Source organism: Oryctolagus cuniculus, chromosome 1, assembly GCF_051225735.1.
Source record: "Oryctolagus cuniculus isolate XC-2025 breed Fujian yellow rabbit chromosome 1, ASM5122573v1, whole genome shotgun sequence".
NCBI lineage: Eukaryota > Metazoa > Chordata > Mammalia > Lagomorpha > Leporidae > Oryctolagus > Oryctolagus cuniculus.
The window spans coordinates 217,998,645-218,024,553 of NC_142867.1; the positions used below are offsets into that span (position 1 = coordinate 217,998,645).

The window sequence follows — 25,909 nt, forward strand, 5'->3', positions numbered from 1 at the left end:
CAGGTGGTTAATGCCCTGGACTGAAGTGCCGGCGTCCCATAGGGGCGCCGGTTCGAGACCTGGCTGCTCCACTTCCGATCTGGCTCTCTGCTATGGCCTGGGAAAGCAATAGAAGATGGCCCAAGTTGTTGGGGCCCTGCACCCATGTGGGACACCCAGAGGAAGCTCCTGGCTTCGGATCAGTGTAGCTCTGGCCATTGCGGCCAAGTGGGGAGTGAACCAGCAGATGGAAGACCTCTCTCTTTCTCTTTCTCTGCCTCTCCTCTCTCTGTATAACTCTGAATTTCAAATAAATAAATAAATAAATCTCTAAAAAAAAGTTTCCCTGTGGGGCTAGCATTGTAACGCAGTGGGTTAAGCCAACGCTGGCATCCCATATGGATGCCAGTTCAATCCAACTCCCAGCTAAGGCACCTGGGAAGGCAGCATAAGACAGCCCAAGTGCTTGGGTCCCTGCCACCCACACGGGAGACCTGGATGGAATTCCTGGCTCCTGGCTTTGGCCTGGCCCCGCCCCAGCTATTGTGGCCATTTGGGGAGTGACCCAGCAGGTGGATGATTCTTTCCCTCTTTCTCTGACTCTGCCTTTCAAATAGGCAGGCACATCTTTTCTTTTCTTTTTTTTAAATACGATTTTTATTTTATTTATTTGAAAGTCAGAGTTACAGAGAGGGAGGGAGAGACACAGAGAGAAAGATCTTCCATCCACTGGTTCACTCCCCCATTGGCCACAACAACCAAGGCTAGGCCAGACCAAAGCCAGGAACCAGGAGCTTCTTCTTGTTCTCTCATGTGGGTGTGGGGGCCCAAGCACTTGGGCCACCTTCTGCTGCTTTTCCCAGGCCATCAGCAGGGAGCTGAATCAGAAGTGGAGCAGCCAGGACAAGAACCAGTGTCATGGGAAATACCAGCATTGCAGGTGGCAGCTTTACCTGCTACGCCACAACGCCAGCTCCCCAAAGGAAGGAAGGTTTCCCAGAGGAGTTACCTTGCAGAATAAGGATCTAGAGGGGGAGAACATCCCCCGAAGAAGGAACTCAGCGTGCAAAGCACTGGAGGCCTGAGGACAAAGCGGGTTGAATTCAGACAATTGTAAGGAGCTGAGTGCCGCTGCAATGTGTGACGCTGCGGAGGAAGGGAGTTTCAAGAAAGCAGCGAAGGCCACAGCACCAAGTGATGCCCCAGGACTGAGCAAGACCCAGGTGGACGCTCAGGGCACAAGACTGCAGGTCTGGGAGACAGAGGCTGCTTCCGGCTTACAGCGTGGCCGGAAGAGACACGCTGGGAAGATGATGTGTGCTAAGAAGCCGGCTCTCTGGGAGCAAAGAGCTCTGACTGGCAGCGTCTGTGAACATCTGTGGGTCAAATGCTCCACCAGGGCCGATCCCCTGAGCGCCGACCCGAGAGGAGACACGCATGGTGCTCCCGAACTCCAGCCATTCGTGGACAGCCCAAGAAGACAGCAAGAGATGAATTCAGAGCACTTATTACTTTTAGAACGTGATTTCCCTAAGGGTATGCTCATGTAGTTTAGTGTCTAGTAATGACTCATTTAACAGGAGCTTACAGAAATCTGGAAACTTTAACCATGTGCGCTGTGAGCGGGTAGCAGCAGGCATGAGCCAGCTCTGCTCGCCCCTGGGAGGAGGGACGCTGGCCCTGACCTGCTGCGTGTCTGTGGGTGTGGCTGAGGCTCTGTGGCCCCTGGGCTTCATTTTCCTGGCTGCAGGCATTGGACCAGGCTCATCCTGAAGAGTTCTTTGTCTTGACCTACGGTGCATAGGGACATGGAACCAGGTCCCTGGTGCCTTCTGGGATTCAGCACCAGAGTTAAGAACAAACAAAATCCTCTGAGAGACCCCTCGCCAGGGAAAAGGATGGCTCCAGGCCAGGGCTGGCACAGGGTCTCATGTCTCTATCAACTGTCCATGTCAAGAGTTTGCTGTCTCTTGGACAGGCATTCTAACACAACAGGTAGAGCCACCACCTGCGATGCTGGCTTTCCACATGAACGCTGGTTCTTGCCCTGATTGCTCCACTTCTGATCCAGCTCCCTGCTAATGCACCTGGGAAAGCTGAGGAGGATGGCCCGAATGCTTGGGCCCCTGCCTCCCATGTAAGAGACCTGGGTGGAGTTTTTGGCTCCTGGCTTTGGCCTGGCTCAGCCCCAGCTGTTGTAGCCATTTGGGGAGTAAACCAGCAGATGGAAGATCTCTCTCTCTTTTTCTCTCTAACTCTGCCTTTCAAATAAACAAATCATTTTTAAAAAAACAATGCTGTTTTATGTGTTTATTTTAAAAATCTTGTTATTGTTTTTTTAAAGATTCATTTATTTTACTTGAAAGTCAGAGTTACATAGAGAGGAGAGAGAGAGAGGTCTTCCATCTGATGGTTCAATCCCCAAATGACTGCAACGGCAGGAACGGCACCGATCCGAAGCCAGGAGCCAGGTGCTTCTTCCGGATCTCCATGTGGGTGCAGGGGCCCAAGGGCTTGGACCATCTTCTACTGCTATCCCAGGCCATAGTAGAGAGCTGGATGGGAAGTGGAGAAGCCAGGACTCGAACCGGCGTCCATATGAAATACCAGTGCCTCAGGCCAGGGTGTTAACCTGCTGTGCCACAGCGCCGGCCCCTTGTTATTGATTTTATTTTTTACTTGAAAGGCAGATGGACAGAAACAGGCACAGGCACAAAGCAACCTCCCACCCTCTGGCCCACTGCCCAAATGCCTGCAGCAGCCAAGGCCAGACCTTAATATCCCATGTGGAGGGAGGGGACCAAGTACTTGAGCCATCAGTACTGCCTCTCAGGGTGAGTGTTAGCCAGAAGTTGGAGTGGAGAGTGGAGCCAGGACTGGAACCCAGGAGCTTGGACATGGGGTGCAGGTGTCCCAAGCGGGGTCTTCCCTGTGGCGGCACCTACACCACGGGGGTGGGGGGATAGCAGCTGCAGTAGCAAGCACACCTGCACTCGTCATCCTTTTGCCAGGCACGGTTTCAGGGGCTTTACATAGAGGAACTCATTGGATCCTCAGATCACGGGCACCAGCTACGAAGTATTTTCCCAATGTAAGGCACAAGGCTGCTGCTGCTGTCCCCTTGCAGACAGAGAAGCGTGGGCCCAGAGAGCTGCATGTCATGCCCATGACCACAGAGCCAGGGATTCCACCTGAGACGCTGTCGGCCACCACCGACAGGGACTGCAAGGGCGGCAAGGGAGGAGCGAGCCTCGGCAGCTCAGGGTGGTGTGGGAGCCCCCACGGTGCCTGCCAGGCTTGGCCAGACAGCTCGCCTCACGGGGCCTGATGGAGTTGGTAGAAAGGAGAGACACCATGGGGTCTGTATTAGTTTCCCCAGCCTAATAGATGAATGAGCAGGCCCAGAGGGGAGGAGGAAGGAGTGGGCCACGTCCCGTGGCTAAGCAAGTGCAGCTGTGACACGTGCCCAGCCGTGTCAGCTTGGCCACATCCTGTAGCCAGCCTCAGGTGCTGAGCGGGCTTGGGGGACTTCTCATTCATGACCTCTTCCAGACTCCTAGAGAGGTGAGACCTCACAGAAGAATGTGGTCACTTGGTGGCCTGGCTGGCAGCATCTCCTTCGACTTGTGCAAAGGCCCTGTACCACGGGTGGCAGCCAGGCAGGCTTCCATGGCCGGAGAAGACTCCCAGGACTCACAATGACAAGGTGTACCCATCCATAGCTCTTCACAGGGGACAACATAGCACCGTGCCACACTCAGCGTATGCTCCCTGGCTGCAGGCTGCCTGGCAGCGGGAGCCTGGAGAGGCTGGGTGGGAGCTGCCCCTGTCCTCCCCTTGAAGGGCCAGACCAGATGCACTTTCTGTCTGGGATCGGGAGCCCCTGACCCATGCTCAGAACCAAGGAGCCTCAGAGTCTCGCCTCGGGTTTCCTGTTCCCTGCAGGCCATATAGGCATATCCTGCTCTGAAACCAGTCCCAGTGGCAGAGCCTTCTGGGGGTGGGGGGTTCCCATTAAGACCAAGCATAAAACATTAGTCTCACTGTTAACAATAAACCATGCCTCCAAGTTGGTACAAACCACACTGAAATGCCTCGGATCTTGGGTACCACGTGGCACGATTGGTCAGGGTGTTTCCTGCTCCGATGCATGGTCAGTGCCATTCAGTCACAGGAGAAACAACCAAATTAATCCAGACAGGTTGAATAGGGCCCCACCTCTCAAGGAACAACAGGAGGCCCGTGAGAAAAGCTTAGGGGTTCTTGATGGTCATCAGCTTAGTGTGAATGCCATGGTGCAATTGCCAAAAAAAGCTAATACGCACTGGGGTTGCATTAACAGGAGCATAGCCTACATACATGGGAGGAGGTGATAGGTTCCATCCTATGCTACGTCAGAAGCCACTCGAACCCTTGAACTTCGCTGGGATCATTTGATAGTGGCCGAGTGTGCAAACGGCCACGCCTTCGCCTTCGAGGAAACCATGTGGGGCAGATGTGGAGGGGGTGTCAAGTGACAAGTGACTGGAGGAAGGGAGAATGCTGGCGCTGGCGAAAGAATGGCGTGGGGGCAGGCTCGCCGCCTTCAGAGTGGTTTGAGCTACAGAGTGAGGCTTTGGCTCACTTTGGAGTTGTGGTTCCCAGCAGTCATTGCGAAGAGGCTCTGGCAGGGTGCTATGGGGACAGGGTCTGAAGAGCTCTTCGCAGAACTGGCTTCCTGCAGGGGGTGCCGACAAGTGTGCGCGCGCGTGTGTGTGTGTCCCCTCTGTCCTCACTTTGTGGCTAGGGGAAGCATCCACAGGCATTTGTTTTCCCAGCATTCCCTGTGAGTACCCAGAATGGACCACACCATCTGGTCTAGGCATGGGGACCTGAGGCAGCCGAGATCCTGGGATACAGAAGGCAGCTGGTGGAGGGGCAATGGCACCCCCCTGACTCAGTTGCCTGTCCAGTGCGTGTGACAGCAGATTCGCCGCGTGGGAGTTGACTGCCAAGCTCACAGGCGTGGAACTGGGTGCATTTTCGTGACATGCACTTGGTGGTCCTACCCCTGCTGGCACTGACCGCTGACCGCTGCTCCTGGGGTGGTGACCTCATGAGGGGGGACCTCATACACTCCTCACACAGCCGTGGCTCTTGCTCTTCTGTGATGAGCATTCCACACGGGGCCGTCGTTCTAGCCCTCACTTTTCCTCCCCTTGCTGCTGAATGAATTCGGGCAAGATCCTACTCCTCTGGATTTGGTTTCTTCGTCTCTACACCTGAGGCACAGCTATCTGTTGACCTGTCTCATGGGGTTGTTTAGAAAGCCAAGCCTTGAACTTGAAGTTGTTCTGATAATATGTTGAAGGACCTGACTTCTTTCTGCCGTCTTAGCCTGCCGGCCGTAGATCCAGGGCTTGTCGCCTCAGGTGGCAGGATGGCTGCAGCCTCTCCAAGCAGCACATCCTAAATCCACAAGGTCCAAAGGGAAGAAAGAGAGCCATCGCGAGTTTCTGTCCACTTGGGAAAGTGAGGAAACTTTCTCAGCAGACCCTAGAATATATAATGCCTCCGACATCTCAGTGGCCCGACACTAGCTTATGTCCATGCCCAAGTCATTCGTGGTGGGTTTTGTCCAAGTGGGATTCAACCCCTGGGGGTTGGGAAGGACACAGCCCCCACTGAATAAGGCTGTCGAAGAGGACAGGATGAAGCAGCAGTCCCTGCCGCGGGCGCGCCGGGGGCACCCCACTCCAGCTCCGCCTCTCTTTTCCTCCTTCTTCTTCCTTCTTCCCTCCCTGCCACGCCCCCCAGTTCCTTCCTTCCATCACTCACCCAGCGCTTACTGGGGGCCGCAGAGGAGGAAAGACAGGGCAGAGTCTCCAGGAGCTCCTAGCTGAGCAGGCGTGGGAGACCCAGACGTGGTGCTGAAATGGTGAGCTAAGGACCAGCAGGGTGGGGGCAGGGCGTGGACGAGCTGTGGGAAAACTGAGGCAGGACTCCAGTAAGGAGGAGCAGGCAGGCAGCCCCACAGGAGCCGAGACCTGAAAACCAAACCTCTCCAAGTTCACTGACTGCTTTGTCTCTGCTCCTGGCTGCTGGGGGTGGCCCATGGTTCCAGACGCAGCCTCTGAGAAGATCCCGGGAACTTAACTCCCTTGAGCTCTCGGATCTGGAAAGCGGCTCTGGCTCTTCCAAGGACTAAAGGAGCCCAAAGATGAGGAGACAGGTTCGATCCTCTACAGGTTGGACACGAATATGAGAGGCCTGACTTTTCACCCCTACCCACCCTACCACTGACTATGTGTGACCTTGAGAATAGCATGCAACCCTGTCTCTGAGCCTCAGTTTTCCTACCTGTGAAGTGGGGGATCTGGGTGAGGCAGCTCTGTAGGTTCTTCCAGGCCTGCATGTTCCCGGGGGCTCCCACGTGGGGGTCAGGGTTGGCCCCTGCACGGGGGCTTTGGCTCGCCCTCTGCCACTTGGCCCAGCCCCACCGATGTAGGCATTAGAGCGACCACCAGTCACTAGGCTGTCCTGCCTTCTTTGTGCTTGTCATTGCTGGACGTGGCTCGTTCTGCTGCACACGGCACGCTCCCTGGCTCCTCCCAGGTGCTTGCTCAGAGCGCGCCTCCTCCGAGAAGCCTAACTTGCCCACATGATGAAAGACTAGCCTGGGGCAGGCGTTTGGTGCATGGTTAAGCTGCAGCTTGGAACACTCACGTCCCACATCAGAGTGCCTGTGTTCCAATCTGGGATCCTCCGCTTCTAAGTCAGCTTCCTGTTGACGCACAGCAGGTGATGGCTCAAATAGTTGGGTCCCTGACACTCCCATGGGAGAGACTCTGATTGGGTTCTGGGCTCCTGGCTTCAGCCTGGCCCGTCTCTATCTCCCCTGGACATTTGAGGAGTGAACCAATGAAAACAAAACAAACAAACAAAAAAAATTACATAGCCCCGCCCACCACGCTCTAACCCCTCTCCCTGCTTGCTGCTCTTCACGTGACAACCCGACATCCCAGAGCAGGTGGATCTGCTCCTGGGTTTTCCGTTCCTCTGTGAAAACAGGCGCTATGTGTTGTGTTCATTAGCATAGGGGTGGTGCCTGAGAGAGCGCGGCGCGTGGCACGTGCCCTGCAGGTGTTTGCGAATGTCAGTTGCTGGGACACTGATCTGCGTTCATCTGGATCGTAATGGGGCCAGGGGCGTTCGTCTGCTCTGATCTGGTGAGTTCTCTCACTCGGGTGCTCATTCCTTCATTCATTCACGCCGTCAGCACTTCTGCAGGCCGTGCATTGAGCTCTGCACTGCTGTCAGAAAGGAGACACGCAACTCCTCCCAGCAGGCACTCGGGCTTGGGCTTGCCGTGGCCAGGGCCCAGCTCAGGGGCCGATGCACAGGGACGCCGGGATGAATGACTCCATTAGCAGATGTGTATTGTGGGCGTATCCCACGCATCTCACGCTTGGGTGCAGTCCTAACAGTGTGTGCTCAACAGCGCAGGGCATCAGGAAGGTTTGGACAACGGTATGCGGGACCTTAGTTCTGCAAGAGCAGTTAAAGCAGCAAGGGTAGGGGGTGGGACTTCCTGGCGTGCATTATCTGTCTATCTCCTTGCTGCCTTCCTTAGACCACAGCCCAGCCTGGTGTGCAGAGAGTTCCCTCCCTAGATGGTTGTAATGGTTGGCAATAGGCCAGGCCAAAGTTAGCAGCCAGGAGCTTCTTCCATGTCTCCCACGTGGGTGGCAGTGGCATAAGCACTTGGGCCTTCCTCTGCTGCTTTCCCAGGCACATGAGCAGGGAGCTGGATCGGAAGCAGAGCAGCCGGGTCTTGAACCGGCACCCATGGGCCGGCGCCGCGGCTCACTAGGCTAATCCTCCGCCTGTGGTGCTGGCACCCCGGGTTCTAGTCCTGGTTGGGGTGCCGGTTCTGTCCCGGTTGCTCCTCTTCCGGTCCAGCTCTCTGCTGTGGCCTAGGAAGGCAGTGGAGGATGGCCCAAGGGCTTGGGCCCTGCACCTGGGAGACCAGGAGGAGGCACCTGGCTTCCATTTGGGGGATGAACCAACAGAAAAAAGGAAGACCTTTCTCTCTCTCTTTAACTCTGTCTGTCCAAAAAAAAAAAAAAGGAAGTGGAGCAGCCGGGTCCTGAACCAGCGCCCTTGTGGGCTGCCAGCATCACAGGCAGCAGCCTTACCCACTGTGCCACTGCGCCAGCCTAAGGTTGTGGATGGATGCCTTGATGGTGTACAGCATCTTCCCTGCGGGCTAGCACGCCACCTCATGGCTCGTTAAGAAACCACTCACTTACTGCACACCTACTACGTGTCCGCCACTGAAGCTATAGAGACCAATGGCTTTTCTCAAGGCTGCTGTGTCTCTGAGAGTGACAGGTCCATGGCTGATCTGCTTGGGCATAGTGGGTCCCTGCCAGGCCAGGAATCCCCACTGTCTGCCCAGCTTGGCCCTCCCGCCTGCACTGGTCCCTGGGGCATTGCCCTGTGTTCCATGGAGAGGGCCCCCTGAAGGCTGGCTGGTGAGGGCCTGGCTCCCTCCACAGGGTGGGCACCGGCTGTGTCTTCTGCACCCAATTTCCATCAGAATGGCTCATGCCCGCTCACTGGCTCGGTGCCATGAACTACTTGGCAGAAAAACTGTTGCAAAGAGGTGGCAGGGGCAGGTCACCAGGCCCGGTCTCTGGAATTCTTTTATCCATTTCTTTGAAAGGGAGAGAGAGAGAGAGAGAGAGAGAGAGAGAGAGGTCCTCCATCCGCTGATTCACTCCCCAAATGGCCATAATGGCTGGAACTGGGCTGATCCGAAGCCAGGAGCCAGGAACTTCTTCTGGGTCTCTCATGTGGGTGCAGGGGCCCAAGGACCATCTTGGACCATCTTCCACTGCTTTCTCAGGACATAGCAGAGAGCTGGATCGGAAGTGGAGCAGCTGGGACTTGAACCAGCACCCATATGGGATGGTTGGCACTGCAGGCTGCGGCTTTACCCGCTATGCCACAGCACCACCTCCCGCCCCCAAATTCTGATCGGGACGGTTTCTCCTTCCTGCTGACCGTGAGCTCCTGGAAGATCACAGGCCACTCCTCCCACCCCCAACCTAGCAACTGGGTTTGTTGCTGAATTACAGCCGCACACTCCAAGTCTGATGCACCTATTTTGCAGGTGGCTAGAGTGAGGCTCCGGGCAGGGATGCCTCTTAGACTTCCCATGGGTCTTCAGGGCTTCGCTCAGGGGAGCAGGCTCCCAGTGCTGAGCGCTGCACCATCAGCTTTGTGCTCAGCCACTGCCCCGCTCCTTGCCTCTGCAGAATCGCATGCCCTTGCCTGGAACCGGCTCTATGGCCAGAGTCACGCGGTGTCACTTGGGAAATGCCAGGGGAGAACTGCACAGTTTCTCTGCTGTGCACCCCTAATGCTTCCCCCAAAACCTGAAATCTGGGGTTGCTGTTTGGGGCAGCAGGTTAAGCTGTTCCTTGTGGCACCTGCACCCCACATCAGAGCCCCCGGTTCCGTCACTTCTCAGCCTGTTGGCTAAGATTGAGTGTAAAGTCCGGTCCAGTCCTGGCTGCTCCACTTCCCATCCAGCTCCCCGATAATGCGGCTGGGAAAGCAGTGGAAGACGGCCCAAGTGCTTGGGTCCCTGTACCTGTGTGGGAGGCCCGCATGGAATTCCTGGCTCCTAGCTTTGGCCTAATCCAGCTCAGGCTGTTGCAGCCATGTGGAGAGTGAACCAATGAATGTAAGTGATCCCCCCCTTCCCAGTCTTCTGCCTTTCCAATACATAAATATATACATCTTAAAAATTTGTTTTAAGGGGCTGGCGCTGTGGCACAGTGGGTTAACACCCTGGCCGGCAGTGCCGGCATCCTATATGGACACTGGTTCTAGTCCTGGCTGCTCCTCTTCCGATCCAGCTCTCTGCTGTGGCCTGGGAAACCAGTAGAAGATGGCCCAAGTGCTTGGGCCCCTGCATCTGTGTGGGAGACCCGGAAGAAGCTCCTGGCTCCTGGCTTCGGATTGGCACAGCTCCAGCCACTGCGGCAATTGGAGAGTGAACCAGCAGGCGGAAGACCTCTCTCTTCTCTCTCTGCTTCCCCTTTTCTCTCTGTGTAACTCTGACTTTCAAATAAATAAATAAATAAATAAATCTTTAAAAAAATTCCTGGCTTTTTGTGACTCTCACAGGCATCCCTCATCCACAGCCACATGCTCATCCCACACATCCTTCGGGGTCTGAATGCCTCCTCTTCCTGGGAGCCCTCCTTGGTTTCTCCATCCCTTGGTCTGTTTGATGATACAGCTCATCTACATCACTCCCATCCTCTCCTTATTACCTCTGTGGGATTGCAAGGGGCTTCTCCCCAACGTGGCAGTATCTGATCTCACCTATCCAGGCTCCCTTCCCTGTCCCAATTTGCTATGCATATCCTCTGTCCACGGGACAACTGTGTCCACCCACAGAGGGCAGGGCCACGTACAAATTCGCCTGTCACAGGGCTTCAGAACAGGAAAGAGCAACGACACTCAAATCACGGGTGGTTGGAGGAACATCCTTTGGGTGCAGGCTCCCTGCTGGGCGGGGGGACAGAGATGCACATGACAGCAATAGCGCGGTGACATGCAGCACGGGGTGGGGGTGGGGCTTTGAGCTGCACCTAGGAGGACAGAGGCTGTGATCAGGGGCAGAGAGAGAAGCTGGGAGGAAACAGGGGCTGGAAGCAGCCCTGCTGGCTGAGTCCTGGTGGCAGGCATGGAGAGAAAGGAGCTCAGGGGCAGAACAGGGGCTGGGAAGGCTGGCAGGGATCTGCTCAGCTGCCCCTCCAGGCTTGGACCCTCGTGCTCAGATGAGATGACGGGAGTCAGGCTACCTGGGTCCAAATCCCATAGGCATCATCTGACCCTGGACACACACAGGCCTCTCTCCAAAGGGGGAAAGGGGGGGGGGGTGCTGAGCAGACACTCCACTAGGGTGAGGGAAGTGAAATTGCAACCTGTTAGAGAAAGGCACCAATGGAGATGAACACCAAAGGGTGCCACCCCCTGCCCCAAGTAATCAAAGACATATTCTAATGCAACCCTTTAAAAGACTGGAAAGTAATCCAAAAACTCCACCACGAACAAAATGCAAAAAAAAAAAAAAAAAAAAAAAAGTAAATAAAGCCAGGATCTGCCTGGCACAAGTATGCAGCTCAGAAACATGCGCGGTGATTGGATGGGGAGTTCTCAGCCTTCAGGGGCCGTGGACTTGGGCAGCCCGGCGGGAAAACCCGTGGCGCCTCTCCCGGAAGAATGCAGGAGCCCGCACAATCTATGCACAGTCTTGGGGTGTTCCCGCGCTGCCTGCGGTCCGTCCGCGGGAAGGTTAAGAACTCCGTGCGAGGGGCAGGCGCCGGTGGTTGCGCGCGCCATCCAGCCGCCTGCGGGTGCCCCAGGACCGCGCCGGGACTCCCTCCTGGCAGCCACCGGTGCTCTGCCCCCTACAGGAAGCTGCGCACAGCTCTGCGGCTCCCCTCGTCCCCCCCTCCTCCGGCTTGGGACTTTTCCTAAAGTTTGTTGAAACCAGACACCTTGCTCCACCGAGCCCGCGTGCAGCCACGGTTTAAAAGGCCGCCTTCAGCGCCCCCTCCCCGCCCCCAGCGGAGACTTCAAAAGGCCCGGCGGGCGCCGCGGCCCCAGCACCTATGAGCCGCCCCCCGCGCCCGGAGCTCGCGCCGGAGCCCGAGGACGCAGAACGGCCCCAGTTCGAGGGCAGGCAGACCGGGCTGGCGGCACAGTCCCGCGCGCCCATGCCCCTCCCGGCGCCGCAGCGCTCCGCGCGCCCGCGCCCGGTTTAGGGAAGGGGACCACGCACCCCCGCCCCCGCGCCCGCGCCTGGGGCTGCGGGGACCCATGAATACAAATGCCGTTAGGCGCCCGTGGAAGAACCGACCGTCCAGCCTCGTGCTTAGGGACCCAGTAAGTGCCTGGGGCCCCCTGGAGCGCTGGGAGTACCCGGGTGGTTGCGGGAAGGTGCGCGCGCACGGAGCGAGCGCCCGGGCTCCCGCGCGCGGTGGGCGCCTGCGAGGGTGTGTGCGCGTGAGTGTGCACTTGAGTTTGTATGTGTGTGCACAAGGGCGCGCGGGTGTGCGTGTTGAGAGGATCTGGCCAGTACGGCGTGCATTTGTGTGTGTCAGCACTCGTGTGAGGAGTCCAAGTGCGCGCCCAAGTCAGACGTTCGCGGGTGTGTGCGTCGCGTGTGCTGCGCCTGCCTGTGAACGACTGTGTGTGTTGTGTCCGAGGCCCGGGCAAGTGTGCGTGCAGCGGAGTGCGCGCACCGGGGAGTGCGCGTGCGGATCTGCTGTGCACGAGGAGCGGAGGTGCAGGCAGAGTGAGGCTCTGGTCTCGGGGCCGCACTGGGCGGGTGTGGGCCTTTGCAGCGCGGCCGGGGTGAGGGTGCCCGCAGGACAAGTGGGCAACTCTGCGCCCCAGCGACTCGGGATTTGTTAAGTGTGAGTCCCGTTTCTGACCCAAGGGAGAGATGGAGCAAGAGAGAGAGAGAGAGAGAGAGAGAGAGAGAGAGAGAATATAACCCATCCTGGACGCTCCGGCTCTGGGAGCGCAACCTTTCGGATGGAGCTCCGGAGTTAGGACATTGGGTGCCCTGGACGGCTGGACACCACGTCCTGATCCCGGATCTGTCCCTACAACTCCTCTTCTCCTGCACCCCGTGTCCCCCCCATCCCCCCAGTTCGAGGACCGCCAATCTCGCAAGTCACACCTTCCGCCGAGTCTCAGGACTCTGGTGCATGGTTGCAGCCGTGCGCAGCCCTTTCTCGGAATCTGTTTCCCGGTCTGCGCCAGCGGGGAGGGGAAGGGTGTCCCCGTGGGGCTGTCGTGGGCCGCCGGAGGTTGTGTCCCCGGCTGCGGCCGGCAGGGGGCAGCAGCGGGCAGCAGAGGGCGGCCCGGCGCGGGGAGGAGGGACAGTGGAGAGCTGCCGCGGGCCGAGACTTTAAATCGCCTTCATTTCCCCCAAATCCTTCCTTTTCCTCTCCTCCCCCAGGCCGGCGGGGAGGCAGCTTCCACCGCCCTCCGCGCGCCCTCGCCCGGCCTCACTCTGCCTCCAGGGACCGCCGGCAGCCCGCCTCCAAAAGTTGGATCATTTTTCTCTCTCTCTTCTTGCTTCTTCCCTTTCGGTGGAAGCAGCAAAAGAGCGAGGCAGGGGCGAGCGCGCCGCCGGGACTCCTGGGACCATGGGCCTGGCGCGGGCGCCCGCGGGGCCCCAGCCGCGCTGCCCGCCTGCTTGGGCGCTCCTGGGCGCCGGGCTGCGCTGGGGGCGCGGGGGCCGCGCGCTCTGAGCCGGCCTGGCGCGGCGGGGCGGGGGGCTGGCGGCCCCATGGGGCGCGCCCACAGTTGCCCCCTGGACTCGCGAGCATGAAGTAGGGGCCTGCCATGGGCGCGGGATTGGCACCGGGGGCCCGAGGCACAGCTGCGGCGGAGGCACGCGGGGGGTGAGTACGCGCTCCGGGACGCCCCCTCCCCAGCTTGCTGCGGTGGCGATCTGGAGACGGCTGGAGTTCCCCGCCGCGCCGGACGCTGGCAGCCGAACGTCAGCTTCCTGTCCCTTCCTGCGTCCCCGCGGGCCGGGACGCTAAGGGTTAACAGGGGGCTGCGCCCCCGGCCGGGCGAGGGGTGGTGAGCACCTCCCACCCTGCCGCGCCTGGCTGGGCTGCCGATCCCGGCGGGGCGGGGGCCCAGCTGGGGAGGGTCCGTAAATGGCCAGCCCTGGGGTCGGGGTGGGGGCGGGTGGTGGCGCCCGGAGCGCGCGGCGGGGGCCAGAGGGGGCGTTAGGTTGCGCGCGCGGGGGCGGGGGGGTGGTTCTGGGTTTTGCCTGTCTCGGTGTGTTCCGGTGGCTCCCGGTGTGCGGATCCCGGGCGGCTGGCTCTCGGTTTGCATGTGTTCCCGTGAAACCGGCTGCGCGTCTCTGGGTCTCCCGGACTCCGGCCTCTCCCATCTCGGTGTCTGTGTGACTCCGCACGTCCCCCGCCTTTCTGCAAATCTCCGTGTGTGTGTGTGTGTGTGTGTGTGTGTGTGTTTGCCTGGGTCAGGGGTCGGTGTTTCCTGGCTTCTCTGGGGCAGCTGTCCGTGCCTGTCCCTTTCCCGCCTACGGCAGAAAGTGAGAGCCTGCATGTCCCCAGAGGGGGTCACCGAGAGGAACCCCTGATCGGGGCCAGAGCCGGGCAGGGCATCTCCGCGGAGGCTTGCCGGGTAGCAGTCGTCAGCCTGAGCCAAGTCACCCAGTGTGGGAGTGCGTGGAGCCAGCGAGGCCGGGAGCAGCCCTCCCGGGGACCAGAGTCCCGGCACAGAGCTTGCTGGCTTTCCAGCCTGCCCCCAGGACCCAGGACACTCCCTAGAGACTCATCAGGGCTGGAGCTCCGCCCTACACCACCAAGCCCTGCCCCTTAGAGGAAATGGGGGGGTGCTCCCCTGCTTCCCCATGTCTTGGAAAAAGCTGGCTGGTGAGATCCCCCCAACGCACACGCACCCACGGGCGCACACAGGGCCCCAGTGAGCACACTGCTGACTCATTTTCTCCAGGCCACCCTGAGCCAGGGCAAATGCCAGCAGCTGGGCCAAGACGTGGTGCCAGGGGAGCACCCCACGGTGGGGCCCAGGCTTTGGGCGAGTGGGCAGTCAGCCCGCGTTGAGGGCCAGCCTCCTCCTCCCTGCCTCTCTTACCAGGACATGCCCAGTGTGCCTGGAAGCTTTGCTGCCTGCCCCTGTCCCCAGGATGCTGTCCCAGGAGCCTCTGCTGGCCTGACTTGCCTTTCCCTTTCTCCCTCCCCGGTGCTCCCTCAACAGCCATCAGTGCTCTGGGGCCCTAGTCTGTCCCTTTCTGAGTACACACCCCTGGGACGTGTGGCATCTCTGGGTCCAGAGGCCCCGGCTAGGCTCACGGACTGCTGTAGCCCACGAAAGTGTCACTTGTCACTGGCCTTAGAGGATGGCCCAGGGACGTTCTCCGAGGCCGGTTGCAGAGCAGCAAGTGCGGGTCTTGCAGTCCACTGGACTCCAGTGTGGGTCCTGGCTGTGCCCTGCCAGCCTGGGCCAGACTCCAGCCTCCCAGCCTCTCATTTCCTCCTCCACAAAACGGGCATCTCCATTCCCGGCCAGTAGAGTGTCGCGAGGCCTGTGGAGGGCTCTAAATGGGGCCTGGCGTGCAGTAAGTGCTCAGTTAAAGGCAGCTGTTTTTTTGTGTTACTGTCCGCTTCTTCTTGAATGGGGCGTGTGAGTCAGTGGGAAAGTCCTGAACTACATCCTGTCCAGACAGATGGGCCATCTGCCTCCCCATGGAGGGGTGTAAGGTGTGAAGAAAGGGGCTTGGCTCTGGCCAGACCACAGAGGCAGGTGGGACAGGGCCACCTTCTTTGTCACTCTGGCTCCCAGCCATCAGCCTTCCCAGCTGACCCCAGGAGAGGACAGCCAAGCCCAGCACGCACAGGGCTGCTGCCTGGTGTGTTCCTGCCATGGGTCCCAGCTGTGTGTCCTCTGTACCCGTTCAGGTTGGCAAGGGTGCCTGAGCCCTGTGTGTTCCCAGGTGACAAGGACGCAAGGAGCCCGTCCAGCAGGCGGCAGTCCTGGCAGGGGGCCTTCTGCAAAGACCAGGAGCACCTGGGTTCCTTCTCAGAGGGCCAGGCAGCCGGGCTGTGTCTCCAGTGCTGCCTTCCTTGTGGCTCCAGTCTCGGAGCCTCCTGCCCTCCCTGGCCCCTGGCCCCTGGCCCCTGCCCCTTGGCATTCCCAACACTCTGGAGCCCCGGGTTCGCTGAGCCAAGGCCCAGGAGGCAGCGGTGCAAACAGAAGTCTGGAAGAACAAAGGCCCGAGCCAGCGCAGGCACTAAACGTTATTAGCAGTAGCCTAAACAGGATTGGAACGGGAGCAAAAGGAACCGGCAGAGCCTCCCTCCGGGAGCCAACTTTCCAGGCCTGGAGCTGCCGTCCGCACTTCCCTGCCTCCCTGGGCTGCATCCCTGCTCCTGTGGGTGAAGGCTGGGGCCGGCGTCTCTGGCAGGGGATGAGTCCCTGCAAGCCTCTGGCTTCTTCTCCCTGGGAGACACGGCAAGGGCAAAGGGCTGTTTGTGGGGCGGTGGCGTCAGCGTGCTGAGTGGCATTGGGCGAGTCCCCTCCCCTCTCTGGGCGTTGGTTGGCCAGCTCTCCGAAGAAGCAACAGGGCTAGAACCTGCCTCCTAGATGAGCTCAAAGGTGATGTGTTCTGTGCTTGGCAAGTTTAGGGGTCAAGTGCACGGAGACTCTGGACCCCAGAAGACCGGCTGCCTTTGGGGAGGGGAATGAGTGTGAGTGTCTCACGGAGGGGTGGGGGAGACCCTGGTGTCACAGGCCTCAGGGCTGCAGGGGGAAGGTGTGGCGTCAGGAGGCTTTATTGAGAAGATTCTGATTCTGTCTGCCCTGGGAGTCCCCCTTCTCCCAACCTTTGGGGATTAGAAGAAATCCACCCTCTACAGAGCAGCCACCTTGCATCTCCAGGAAAAGTGGCCAAGGACAAGCGTGGCTCCTGCACCCTCTCCTCCGCAGCCAGCCTCTCTCTGTCGGCTTGGAAGGGTGGAAGGGCTGTGGCGCAGGAAAGCCCTAGAGGAGTGAGGGCTGCGGCTGGGGAAGGAGGTGGAACAGAAATGAGTGGGGTCACAGGGACAGGCAAGCGAGGGATGGAATCTTCCCAGAAGGCATCTCGGGAAAACGAGTTCCTTGATCCTTTAAATCTGGAGACTGCGAAAAAGTGCAGTCAGTTTCTTCATTACAGGACTTGTCAGAGCCTTTGGGAACTGTCAGGACGGGCCAAGGTTTCCAGGACGTGGCCATCATCCTGGAGATCGCGAACCCAGAGTCTGTCCATGGGGCCTTCAGGAGAAAACACCTGCCCCGCCCTCTCTGAGCCTCAGTTTCCCTCATTTGTCAAATTAAACTTCTCCCTCTCCAAGGACTGAGCTGCCGTTTGCTCCTTTTTAAAGAAGATTTATTTATTTTGAAAGTCAGAGTTGGGGGTGGGGAGAGACACAGAGAGATATTCCATCTGCTGGTTCACTCCCCAGCTGGTTGCAATAGCTAGGGCTGGGCCAAGAGCTTCATCCGGGTCTCCCACATGGATGGCAGGGGTCCAGACACTTGGACCATCTTCTGCTGCTTTTCCCAGGCCATTAGCAGGGAGCTGGATGGAAGTGGAGCAGCCGGGATTTGAACCGGCACTCCTATGGGATGTTGGTGTTGCAGGTGGCAGGTGGCTTAACCGGCTGGCTCACAGCACTGGCCCCAGAGTTAAGATTTCGGGAAGACACTTTTTCAAGTCCAGAATCCTAGGTCACGTGCCCATATCCTACAGAAGTGTACTTGACAGCCGGCGTCTGCAGGAGCCAGGGGTCCTTGTCCTTCAGGGACTCGATCTGAAAAGGGAAATGGGAAATAAACCACACTTGTGATACCCGCTGTTGTGAGGGACCTGCAGCAGGCTCCAGGAGCTGACACCCACGCCGGGATGCAGCAGATGTGTGGGTGCTGACCGTGCAAGGAGCAGCATGTGCAAAGGGCCTGAGCTGGAGAGAGCTTTCGAGAATGCCCTCTTGTTTGCCTTCTGCTGCCGGTGATAGACACAGCTCAGCCTCGTATAAACAACAGGCTGGTTATGACTTCCCGTTTCAAGGAGGAGCAGTACAAGCGCTGGTTAATTCAGCGTCTCAACAGAATCATCAGCCACCCACTGTTTTTACTGCTCTGCCATCCTCATGTGCTCATGGGGCTTGTTCCCTCATACGCACAACATAGCTGCAACAGCTCCAGGCAGTATATCCTCAATATCATAAACCTCTGTCCCTTGGAAGCACTTTCCCAGGGTCCCTAACAGGTATCCCTCACCTCTCATTGGCCACATTTAGGCCATGTGTCTGTACCAAAACCAGCCACTAGCGTGGCAGATGACATTCCCAGAATGGCTTGGGCTGATTCAGATTCATCTGGCATCCCCTCAAGTTCATGCCTGTACGTGAGCGAGCAGGAAGGAGAGGGATGGCTGTGGATAGGAAACCAGCAGTGTCTTTCACAGTGCCCAGGTCCTAACTGCTGTGCAGCTTCGCGGCGGGGGCGGGGAAGCTGAGCGAGGCCGTGAGCTTTGTGCGCCCAGGCTCCAGAGGCGCTGCCAGCAGGTGGTTTCCTGGATTACACGAGTCCCCCGTGGCACGCCATCCCAGCTTTCCTCTTGGAAATGCATCCTGGGCCTGTCTGGCCCACTCTGAGCCCTCACCGCTGGCCTGGCACAGCTCTCCCCGCCTGCAACCCAGCCGTCTCTGGCCACGTGCCGCCCTCCCGTCTGCCCGCTGGGGGATCAGATGCCCTGGTGGCTTCGGGTGTCACCAGTGGCTGCTCCCACAGGAAGGTGAAATCAGACCGCTGCTGCCTCTGCCCAACCTGGCAGGAGCCTCCGGGCAGAGTTTTAACCCCTCCAGGCCCCAGAGTGCAGGACCTGTTGGGACTGTCCCAGGCACCCTGCTGTGGCGGACACCAGGCCGAGCCCTGAGTGTACACAGGCCGGTTGAATAGTCACGCCCAGCCTGCAAGAAAGAGAGTATCAGCCCGTGTCTCAGAGGGCGCAAGGGAGGCTCAGAGAGGCTGAGCGACTCCTCTGGGGTCACACAGCTGGGACACGTCGCCGTCAGGTTTGCTCCTGGGGCTGCCTTTGGGCTGAAGCCAGGAGGGCACAGATCTTCGCTCTCTCCCGCCCTAGCCGACCAACCTGGTTTCCAATCCACAGTCATCAGCCCTGCCTAGGGCCTTCAGAAGCCTCTCGCTATCACGAGACCACTGTGCGTATGGGGGAGACTGAGGCACGGAGAAAGGAAGTCAGGGCCAGACTTTGAGCTGGACCCCGAATGCCCCGATGCCCAGGGCAGGGCTTCCTGCGTGGCTCATGCGGCTATGAAATGCGGTGTTGCATTTGTGTTGTCAGCTCGTCCCGCTCCCGCTCCTGAGGCTGGGCTTGGAGGTCTCGGAGTGTGGGCTTCTCTGATGGGTTCCTGGCGCCTCCCCTCGCCTCCTACCTCCCACGGGCGAGACTGGGGCGGGGCGGGGCCGGATCTGGGCACGAGGGCTGGAAGCTGATGCCGCATCTGCTTGTGTCTCCCGGTCTCCAGGGGTTTTCTCGTTGCCTGGATCTTGGTCTCGTTTGCCTGTCACCTGGCCTCCGCCCAAGGAGCTCCTGAAGGTAATTCTCTCTTCTCTTTGTCCAGAGGGGGACAAAGCAGGATGGGAGGGGCCTGAGCTCTGGGGTGGAAGACTTCCATGCCCCTCCGTGGAGCTCAGTGCCTCAATTTTCCTGTCTGTAGAATGGGGACAGTCTTTGGGGGCTTGAAGGAACCACACTGGGAGTTTTGCAAGGGGTAACGAGGACGAGGACTGAGTGCAGAACGTGGTAGGGTGATCCTGGCATTCCTGTCTGGGGCAGATTTGAGTCTTTCTGGTTCAGGAAGCCTCAGTTGTCCCTCTTTGTGCAGTGGGTACCCTGAGCACTGCTCAGAGGAGGCGCTGAGGCCATGACTGCCCTCGCCCACGCCTGGCCTCCCAGCTTCCCTCTCCCCCTCTCCTACCCCGAGGAGCTGTGCAGGGGCCAGGGCAATGGTGGGCTGGCTGCACAGCTGCCCACAGAAATGGAAACCTCTCCCACATCTGCTTGTCAGGCAGCCACAGAGCCTCCTAAAATAGCGGCAGCTCTGAGCATCCCCGTGACTCGACCTGGCCACTGGGAGGGCGTCAGGCCCCCGGGAGGCCAGGACCGTGCCCGGAAGAGCCTTCTACTGCCCAGAAACATTTTCTGCAAATGTCACATGTTCCAAGGCCGCTGTTGCCCCCATGAAGTAGGTGAACAGCTGTCTGGAGTCCCAAGTCAGGCACGGAGCGGGCTGGGGAGAGGCCGGAGCTGTGTGGAGCCAGGTTTATGTAATAAAGGGATCGTGCCGAGGCCAGCTGGCTGCGTCCCTGCCTGTCGGCGCGGGGCTGAATTCATTCCCATCCCCCGTCTCTTCCCCGCTGATGGGATCCTGGACGTGTCTCCATGCTGCCTTGCACCAAATCTGGGAGACTCCGGTGCAGGGGTCGGGGCGGGGGCCTTGCGTGCAAACCCCAGCTGTGCCTTTTATAAGCCACGTGGCCTGGGCAAGGAATGCTCTCTGTCCAGCTCCTCTAACTACTCCCCCCACCCCATAACGCGGGGGACGTAATGAGTCCTTGTTCCAGAGACGGTTGTGAGAAAATCAGATGAGAGGATGTGTGTGCATAAAGCACTGGGTATACAGTAAGTGCTCCATAAATCCTGTTTTTATTATTGCTGTTAATTATTTTATTCACTTGAAAAGTTTGGGCAGGAATGGCCTTGCCCATGGGGCCACCCTCGGTGGTCGGGGACTCGCGCTGGCTCCAGGTGTTGCAGGTTGGGGCTTGGCCCTTGGGGACCAGCTGGTGGTCAGCCTCAAGACCTACTCAGCACCCCCGTCTGCCACCTGCCCTGGCCAGGTGGTCCTCCCTTGGCCACAGCAGCAGCCAGCTGTGTACTTCATGCATGTAGTGGTGGGGGAGCGTGAGTAGGCCTGGGGGGCTGCCATCGTGGCCCCAGAGGAAGGGGCAGTGGCTTCCTGCCTCCGCACCCGAGTGGCTCTCCCTGTTTTTAGGCTGTTTGGAGTGAACAGTATTTTATGACAAGATGGTTTTGTGATTACAACAGATGAGATACACTGCTACTGGGCAAACCCATAAGCAGTGGTTTATTTCAGGGGAGAACCTGCACAGAGCTGGGAGCAAGGCTGGGAGGGAGGGTTTTGAAGTGAAAGGCAAGGCCCTTGGGTCCTGGGTCTTACATCCCAGCCCCCCGATCCGGCACCTGGAGCGCTGGAATTCTTAGAACGTTCTTAGCACCTGGTGCCCTCTCCAGGTGTGGCTCAGAGCCCTCGTCTTCCAGGCAGGCAAACTAGGGCCTTAGGGGCAGGAAGAGACCGCAGCGGAGTTTTTCAGTGCGGGGTGGGGATAATGAGGAAGGCGACTGTTTCATCCTCCCGGCCTCCCTGGGGGTGCAGGCACTCTTTGTGGTTTTGTTTTACAGCGGAGGGAACTGAACTCGGAATCCAGGCTCACGGGAGGTCTTGTCAGACTCCTCGTCTAGGCCTCTGACTCTGCAGCCTGTTAGGGAGCCATTAGCCATGCTGCCGGCACCAGAGCTCTCGGTTTTCCTAGCAGCCCATCTGTCTGTCCATCCATCAGTCCATTCATCCATCTCTCCATCCGTCCACCCCTCCCTCTGTCTCCCTCCCTCCCTCCATTCATCCATCCATCTGTCCATCCATCCATCCAGAGGTTCCCTCCCTCCCTCCCTCTCTTCCTCTATTCTTCATCTATCCATCCCTCTGTCCATCTATCCATCCTCCATCCCTCCATCTATCCATCTGTCTATCCACCCATCCACCCCTCCACCCATCTCACAGTGGTCAACTGAGAGGCTACCACGTGGCCTTTGCACCAGGTGATTGTGATTGGCAGGGAGAGCACAGGGAGCAGTCAGAGGCAGGACCCTGAGGACATGACCCGGGCCCCGGTTCCAGAGGCCAGCTCCCCTTCCCCGCTGAGGTGGAGCTCAGGAGCCGGCTTCTGCAGGCCCCGGCGGCTCAGCCAGCCGAAGCAGGTCCAATGACCCGGGAGAGGCCAGGTCAGGCAGCCTTTCCATAAACACTCTGGAAACCCGCTTTCTGCCCTGGCCAGCCCCGCCGACGTAATTACGGGGCGGCTGTGACCCGCCAGACCACAGTCGGAGGTCCAAACACTTCGCCAGAGGATGCAGCTTGTAGAGATGCCTCCCTCCCTTCCCCTGCTGCCCCCAGAGCCACACGGGGAGGAGGGGGCCCTGTGGTGGAGACAGCAGCTCCCCTCGCCTGCTGCAGCCAGAGACAGACCTGGAGGGAGGAGGGGGCGGCGGAGCGTCCTGAGTGGGGGTGGGGGTGGGGGTGGGACGTAGTGGTGGTGGTGAAACCAGTCAGGCCCCGGGACATTGTTCTTGAGCTCCTGTGACACGCTGGTCCCTGGCTTGCGAGGTAGAGAAGAGGGTGACACCATCACGGGCCGGCTGCCTCTCTGGCTCAGCACGAGCAAGCGTTCGGCGGTTTTCATAAGTATCGGTAGCTGTCGATCGAGGTGCTTATTTTGTGCCGGGAACTTTTTCAATCACGCCGTCATCACAGCACCCTGCAGAGGTTGTTCCCATTCTTCTCCCATTGAAGAGATGGCGGAACTGAGGCACTAACGGCTCAGGGTTGGTACGCAGCCCAGCTGGGCTTTGAACCCAGGAGGTTTGGCCCTGGAGTCTGTGTTTTTTAATGGTGATATGCGGCCAGACAAGGGGACGTCACCCAAGGTGGTGTTCCCAGCGACCCCTGGGAACAGCGCGAAGTTTAGATGAATGAAGCCATCACCGTGTGCCCTAGGGTGCACTGGCCACACCACCCATGCACCTGCGCAGTCTGGGGCTGCAGCAGGCCCTGACTGTGTCCTCTTGCCTCTTCCCCAGATGTGGACGTCCTCCAGCGGCTGGGCCTCAGCTGGACCAAGGTGGGGGCCGGCCGGAGCCCTGCGCCCTCGGGAGTCATTCCCTTCCAGTCGGGCTTCATCTTCACGCAGCAGGCCCGGCTCCAGGCCCCCACGGCTGCCGTCATCCCCGCCGCCCTGGGCACGGAGCTGGCGCTGGTGCTCAGCCTCTGCTCCCACCGGGTGAACCATGCCTTCCTGTTCGCCGTCCGCAGCCGGAAGCACAAGCTGCAGCTGGGCCTGCAGTTTCTCCCTGGCAAGACGGTCGTCCACCTGGGGCCCCGGCGCTCCGTGGCCTTCGACCTGGACGTGCATGATGGCCGCTGGCACCACCTGGCCCTGGAGCTGCGTGGCCGCACGGTCACCCTGGTGACGGCCTGCGGGCAGCGCCGCCTGCCTGTCCCGCTGCCGTTCCGCAGGGACCCGGCGCTCGACCCTGGGGGTGCCTTCCTGCTGGGAAAGATGAGCCCCCGTTCGGTCCAGTTTGAAGGTGCCCTGTGCCAGTTCAGCATCCACCCCGTGTCGCAGGTCGCTCACAATTACTGCAGCCATCTGAGAAAGCAGTGTGTACAGGCTGACGTGTACCGGCCCCAGCTGGGACCCCTTTTCCTCCGAGACTCAGCAAGAACCTTCGCCTTCCACACTGACCTGGCCCTGCCAGGCATGGAGAACTTGACCACTGCCACGCCAGCCCTGGGGCCACGGCCAGCAGGCAGGGGACCCAAGGTGACTGTGGCACCTGCCACACCCCCCAAGCCCCTAAGGACTAGCTCCATAGACCTTGGCAAGCATGTCACAGCTGGAGGCCCAGCTTGGACCACACCGCCACCTGCCAAGCAGTGGGCCAGCAGAGCGCTTCCCTCCGCACCTCCGGCCCCCCGAGCCTCTGTGGCTGGCTCCACCAGAGCTTCTCGGCCTGCCACTGCCCAACCATTGCCACACATCACAGCTCCCAGAACCCCCCCGAGTCTCTCCTCCAAGCCTTCACCCCCTTCATCAGTGCCCCCCACCAAAAGCCCCCGTTCTGCCCCCAAGACGGCTCTGCCTTCACCCATGCAGTCCACCCCACCCGCCCAGAAGCTGGCACCACCTACTTCCCACCCACTTCCTGCCAGAGTCCCCCGTCCATCAGAGAAGTCAATGCAGAGGGCCCCCGTGACGCCTCGGCCTCCAACCCCCAGCACCCGGCCCCTACCTCCCACCGCAGGCAGCTCTACAAAACCCAGTCCCCCAGGAGCCCAGACTGAGCCCAGGATGCCCAGTCGTGCCAGCAAGCCGGCCCCCGCCCTCACCAGCACCCACAAACCTCCCCAGCCCACTGCTTCGCCTCCATCTCCTTCCTCTGGCTCTGGCTACACCAGGGTCCCTGGGCCGCCAGCCACGGCAGTGCCCCCCACCTCTGGCATCAGAATTCCCAGAACAACACTGCCTCCCACCGTCACGCCCAGCCCAGCCTCTGCTGGAAGCAAGAAGCCCACCGGCTCAGAAGCCTCAAAGAAAGCCGGCCCCAAGAGCAGCTCCCCGGAGCCCGACCCCTTCAGACCAGGGAAGGCAGCCAGGGACGCCCCGCTGAACGACCCGAGCACCAGGCCCGGCCCCAGGCAGCCCCAGCCCAGTCGGCAGACCACTCCGGCCCTGGCCATGACCCCGGCCCTGGCCGTGGCCCCAGCGCGACTCCTGTCTTCCCCAAGCCGTGACTATCCCTTCTTCCACCTGGCGGGACCAACGCCCTTCCCCCTGCTGATGGGGCCTCCCGGGCCCAAGGGAGACTGTGGCTTCCCGGTAAGCTGGGGTGGGGTCTGTGTGCTGCTGGGGGCCAGCGTGGGTGGCTGCTGCAGTTGGGCCAAGTGGTTGCCTCTGGGAAGGGCAGGGGGAAGGGAGCTACTTAGAGCGGAGCCTCGGCTCCAACCCAGGCCCCGTCTCCCTGGCTCTGCCCTCTGCATGGCTGCATATCCTGCAGTAGATTGACCGTCTGCTGGGACAGCCTCTGGTCTGGGGGCTGCGTCCCTCAACCCCCGTGGAGGGGGGCGGGCTTTAGGCCATTCTTTGCTAATCCAACTGCAAAGGTCAAGTATCTTAAGGAAGGAACACCACTGGGTGCCTGGCCCCAGGTCTGCAGAGTGAGCCTTCGAGTGGCCTCCCAGGCCTAGCCGTACGAGGCATGGCCGGAGCAGAGTCATCAGCCCAGCGCTTGTCTGGGGGTTGTGGACAGAGGTCACTCACGGATAGCCCCGGATGTGTTTAGTTTGGCACAGCCGCCCATGGTACCTGCCTGCCTGGCCCCTGGCGGCATGGATGTGGCCTCTCGAAGCCCCTAGTGGAGGAGTTTGGGCTGAGGAAGTTTGAGCGTGGGCCAGAGTGTGAAAGAACATTCCATGAGCAGGGGATGTTCTCAGGGCCGACGCCTGGGGCCGTCTCCAGGGCAACGACCTCTCCACAGCTGGAGGCCAGTTCCTCCGGGTGTGGGGGGAGCCGTGGGATGGAGCTTCCAGAAGGCTCGGGCCTCTGCCCCGGGAGGAGGACCACCGGGGGCTTCTGGAGCCGGGTCTCTCCCTGGGTTCCGTGTTGGAGGTTGGAGCGCCGCACAATGTGGAGACAGTGGCGGATGCTGGGAGTTCCCAGGCCCTCCAAACACACTTAATGAGTTTTAATAATCATTAGCAATAATATTTATTCAGCCTGTCTCCAAGGGGACCGAGAGTGCGCTTTTATTATAACCATATTGTGGGACTTATGGAACGGCTATGCATTGCTGGGCAGTTATGTCAATGTTCCGTCGAGTTTCCGTGTTCTGAAATTGGCAGCCGAGGGAGCTGAAGCCTCAGCTCTGTTGAGAAAGAATGAGGAGTCTTTTTAACCTACACATGCACACACACATGCACACCCGCCCAGGCTGCCGGGCTGGGCTCTGGCGCTGATGCCTTTGGGTGCCGACAGCTTGCCTTCCCCGAGCTGTGAAGTTGGAAACTGGTGACCCGCCCCCTGGTGATAGGGTGGTGAGGGCCCTGGCCCAGTGGAGGTGGCCAGCCCTCCCTCTGAGGCCAGGTGAGGCATGGAGGCCAGGGGAGGCAGGAGTGAGCTTGGGGATGTAGCACCTGCCCTGGGGTCCACTCAGATCTGGGTTAGCAGTGGGGAGGCCTCTGGCCAGACCTCCCACGGGAACTTTCCCCTCATCAGTGAAGGTGTCGAGGCCACCTGGGCACTGGACAGATGCCCGGGAAATCAATCTAGCAGGAAAAGAGACAGGAAGAGGACTGCACCCAGAGAAGGCCAAGACTTGCCCAAGGCCACACAGCACTTGGCGTGCAGAGTTGGACACCCCAGACTCTAGAGCGGC

General features: G+C 59.7%; 1 protein-coding gene across 7 annotated transcripts in view; it reads left to right on the forward strand.

The window, feature by feature from the left end:
* Positions 1-11,646: 11,646 nt before the first annotated feature.
* COL27A1 (collagen type XXVII alpha 1 chain) overlaps positions 11,647-25,909 on the forward strand; it is a 133,823-nt gene continuing 119,560 nt past the window's right edge. For 2 of the 7 annotated variants that reach the window (XM_051842706.3, XM_051842716.3), the window contains exons 1-3: positions 12,899-13,460; positions 19,143-19,213; positions 22,556-24,354. In XM_051842706.3, the coding sequence (XP_051698666.1) occupies positions 13,402-13,460; positions 19,143-19,213; positions 22,556-24,354 (1,929 nt within the window). In that variant the 5' untranslated portion in view covers positions 12,899-13,401. Of the gene's footprint in view, positions 11,929-12,770; positions 13,461-19,142; positions 19,214-22,555; positions 24,355-25,909 lie in introns of those variants that run through there. The other 5 variants (XM_089319611.1, XM_089319630.1, XR_016224974.1 and 2 more) reach the window with 5 other exon arrangements.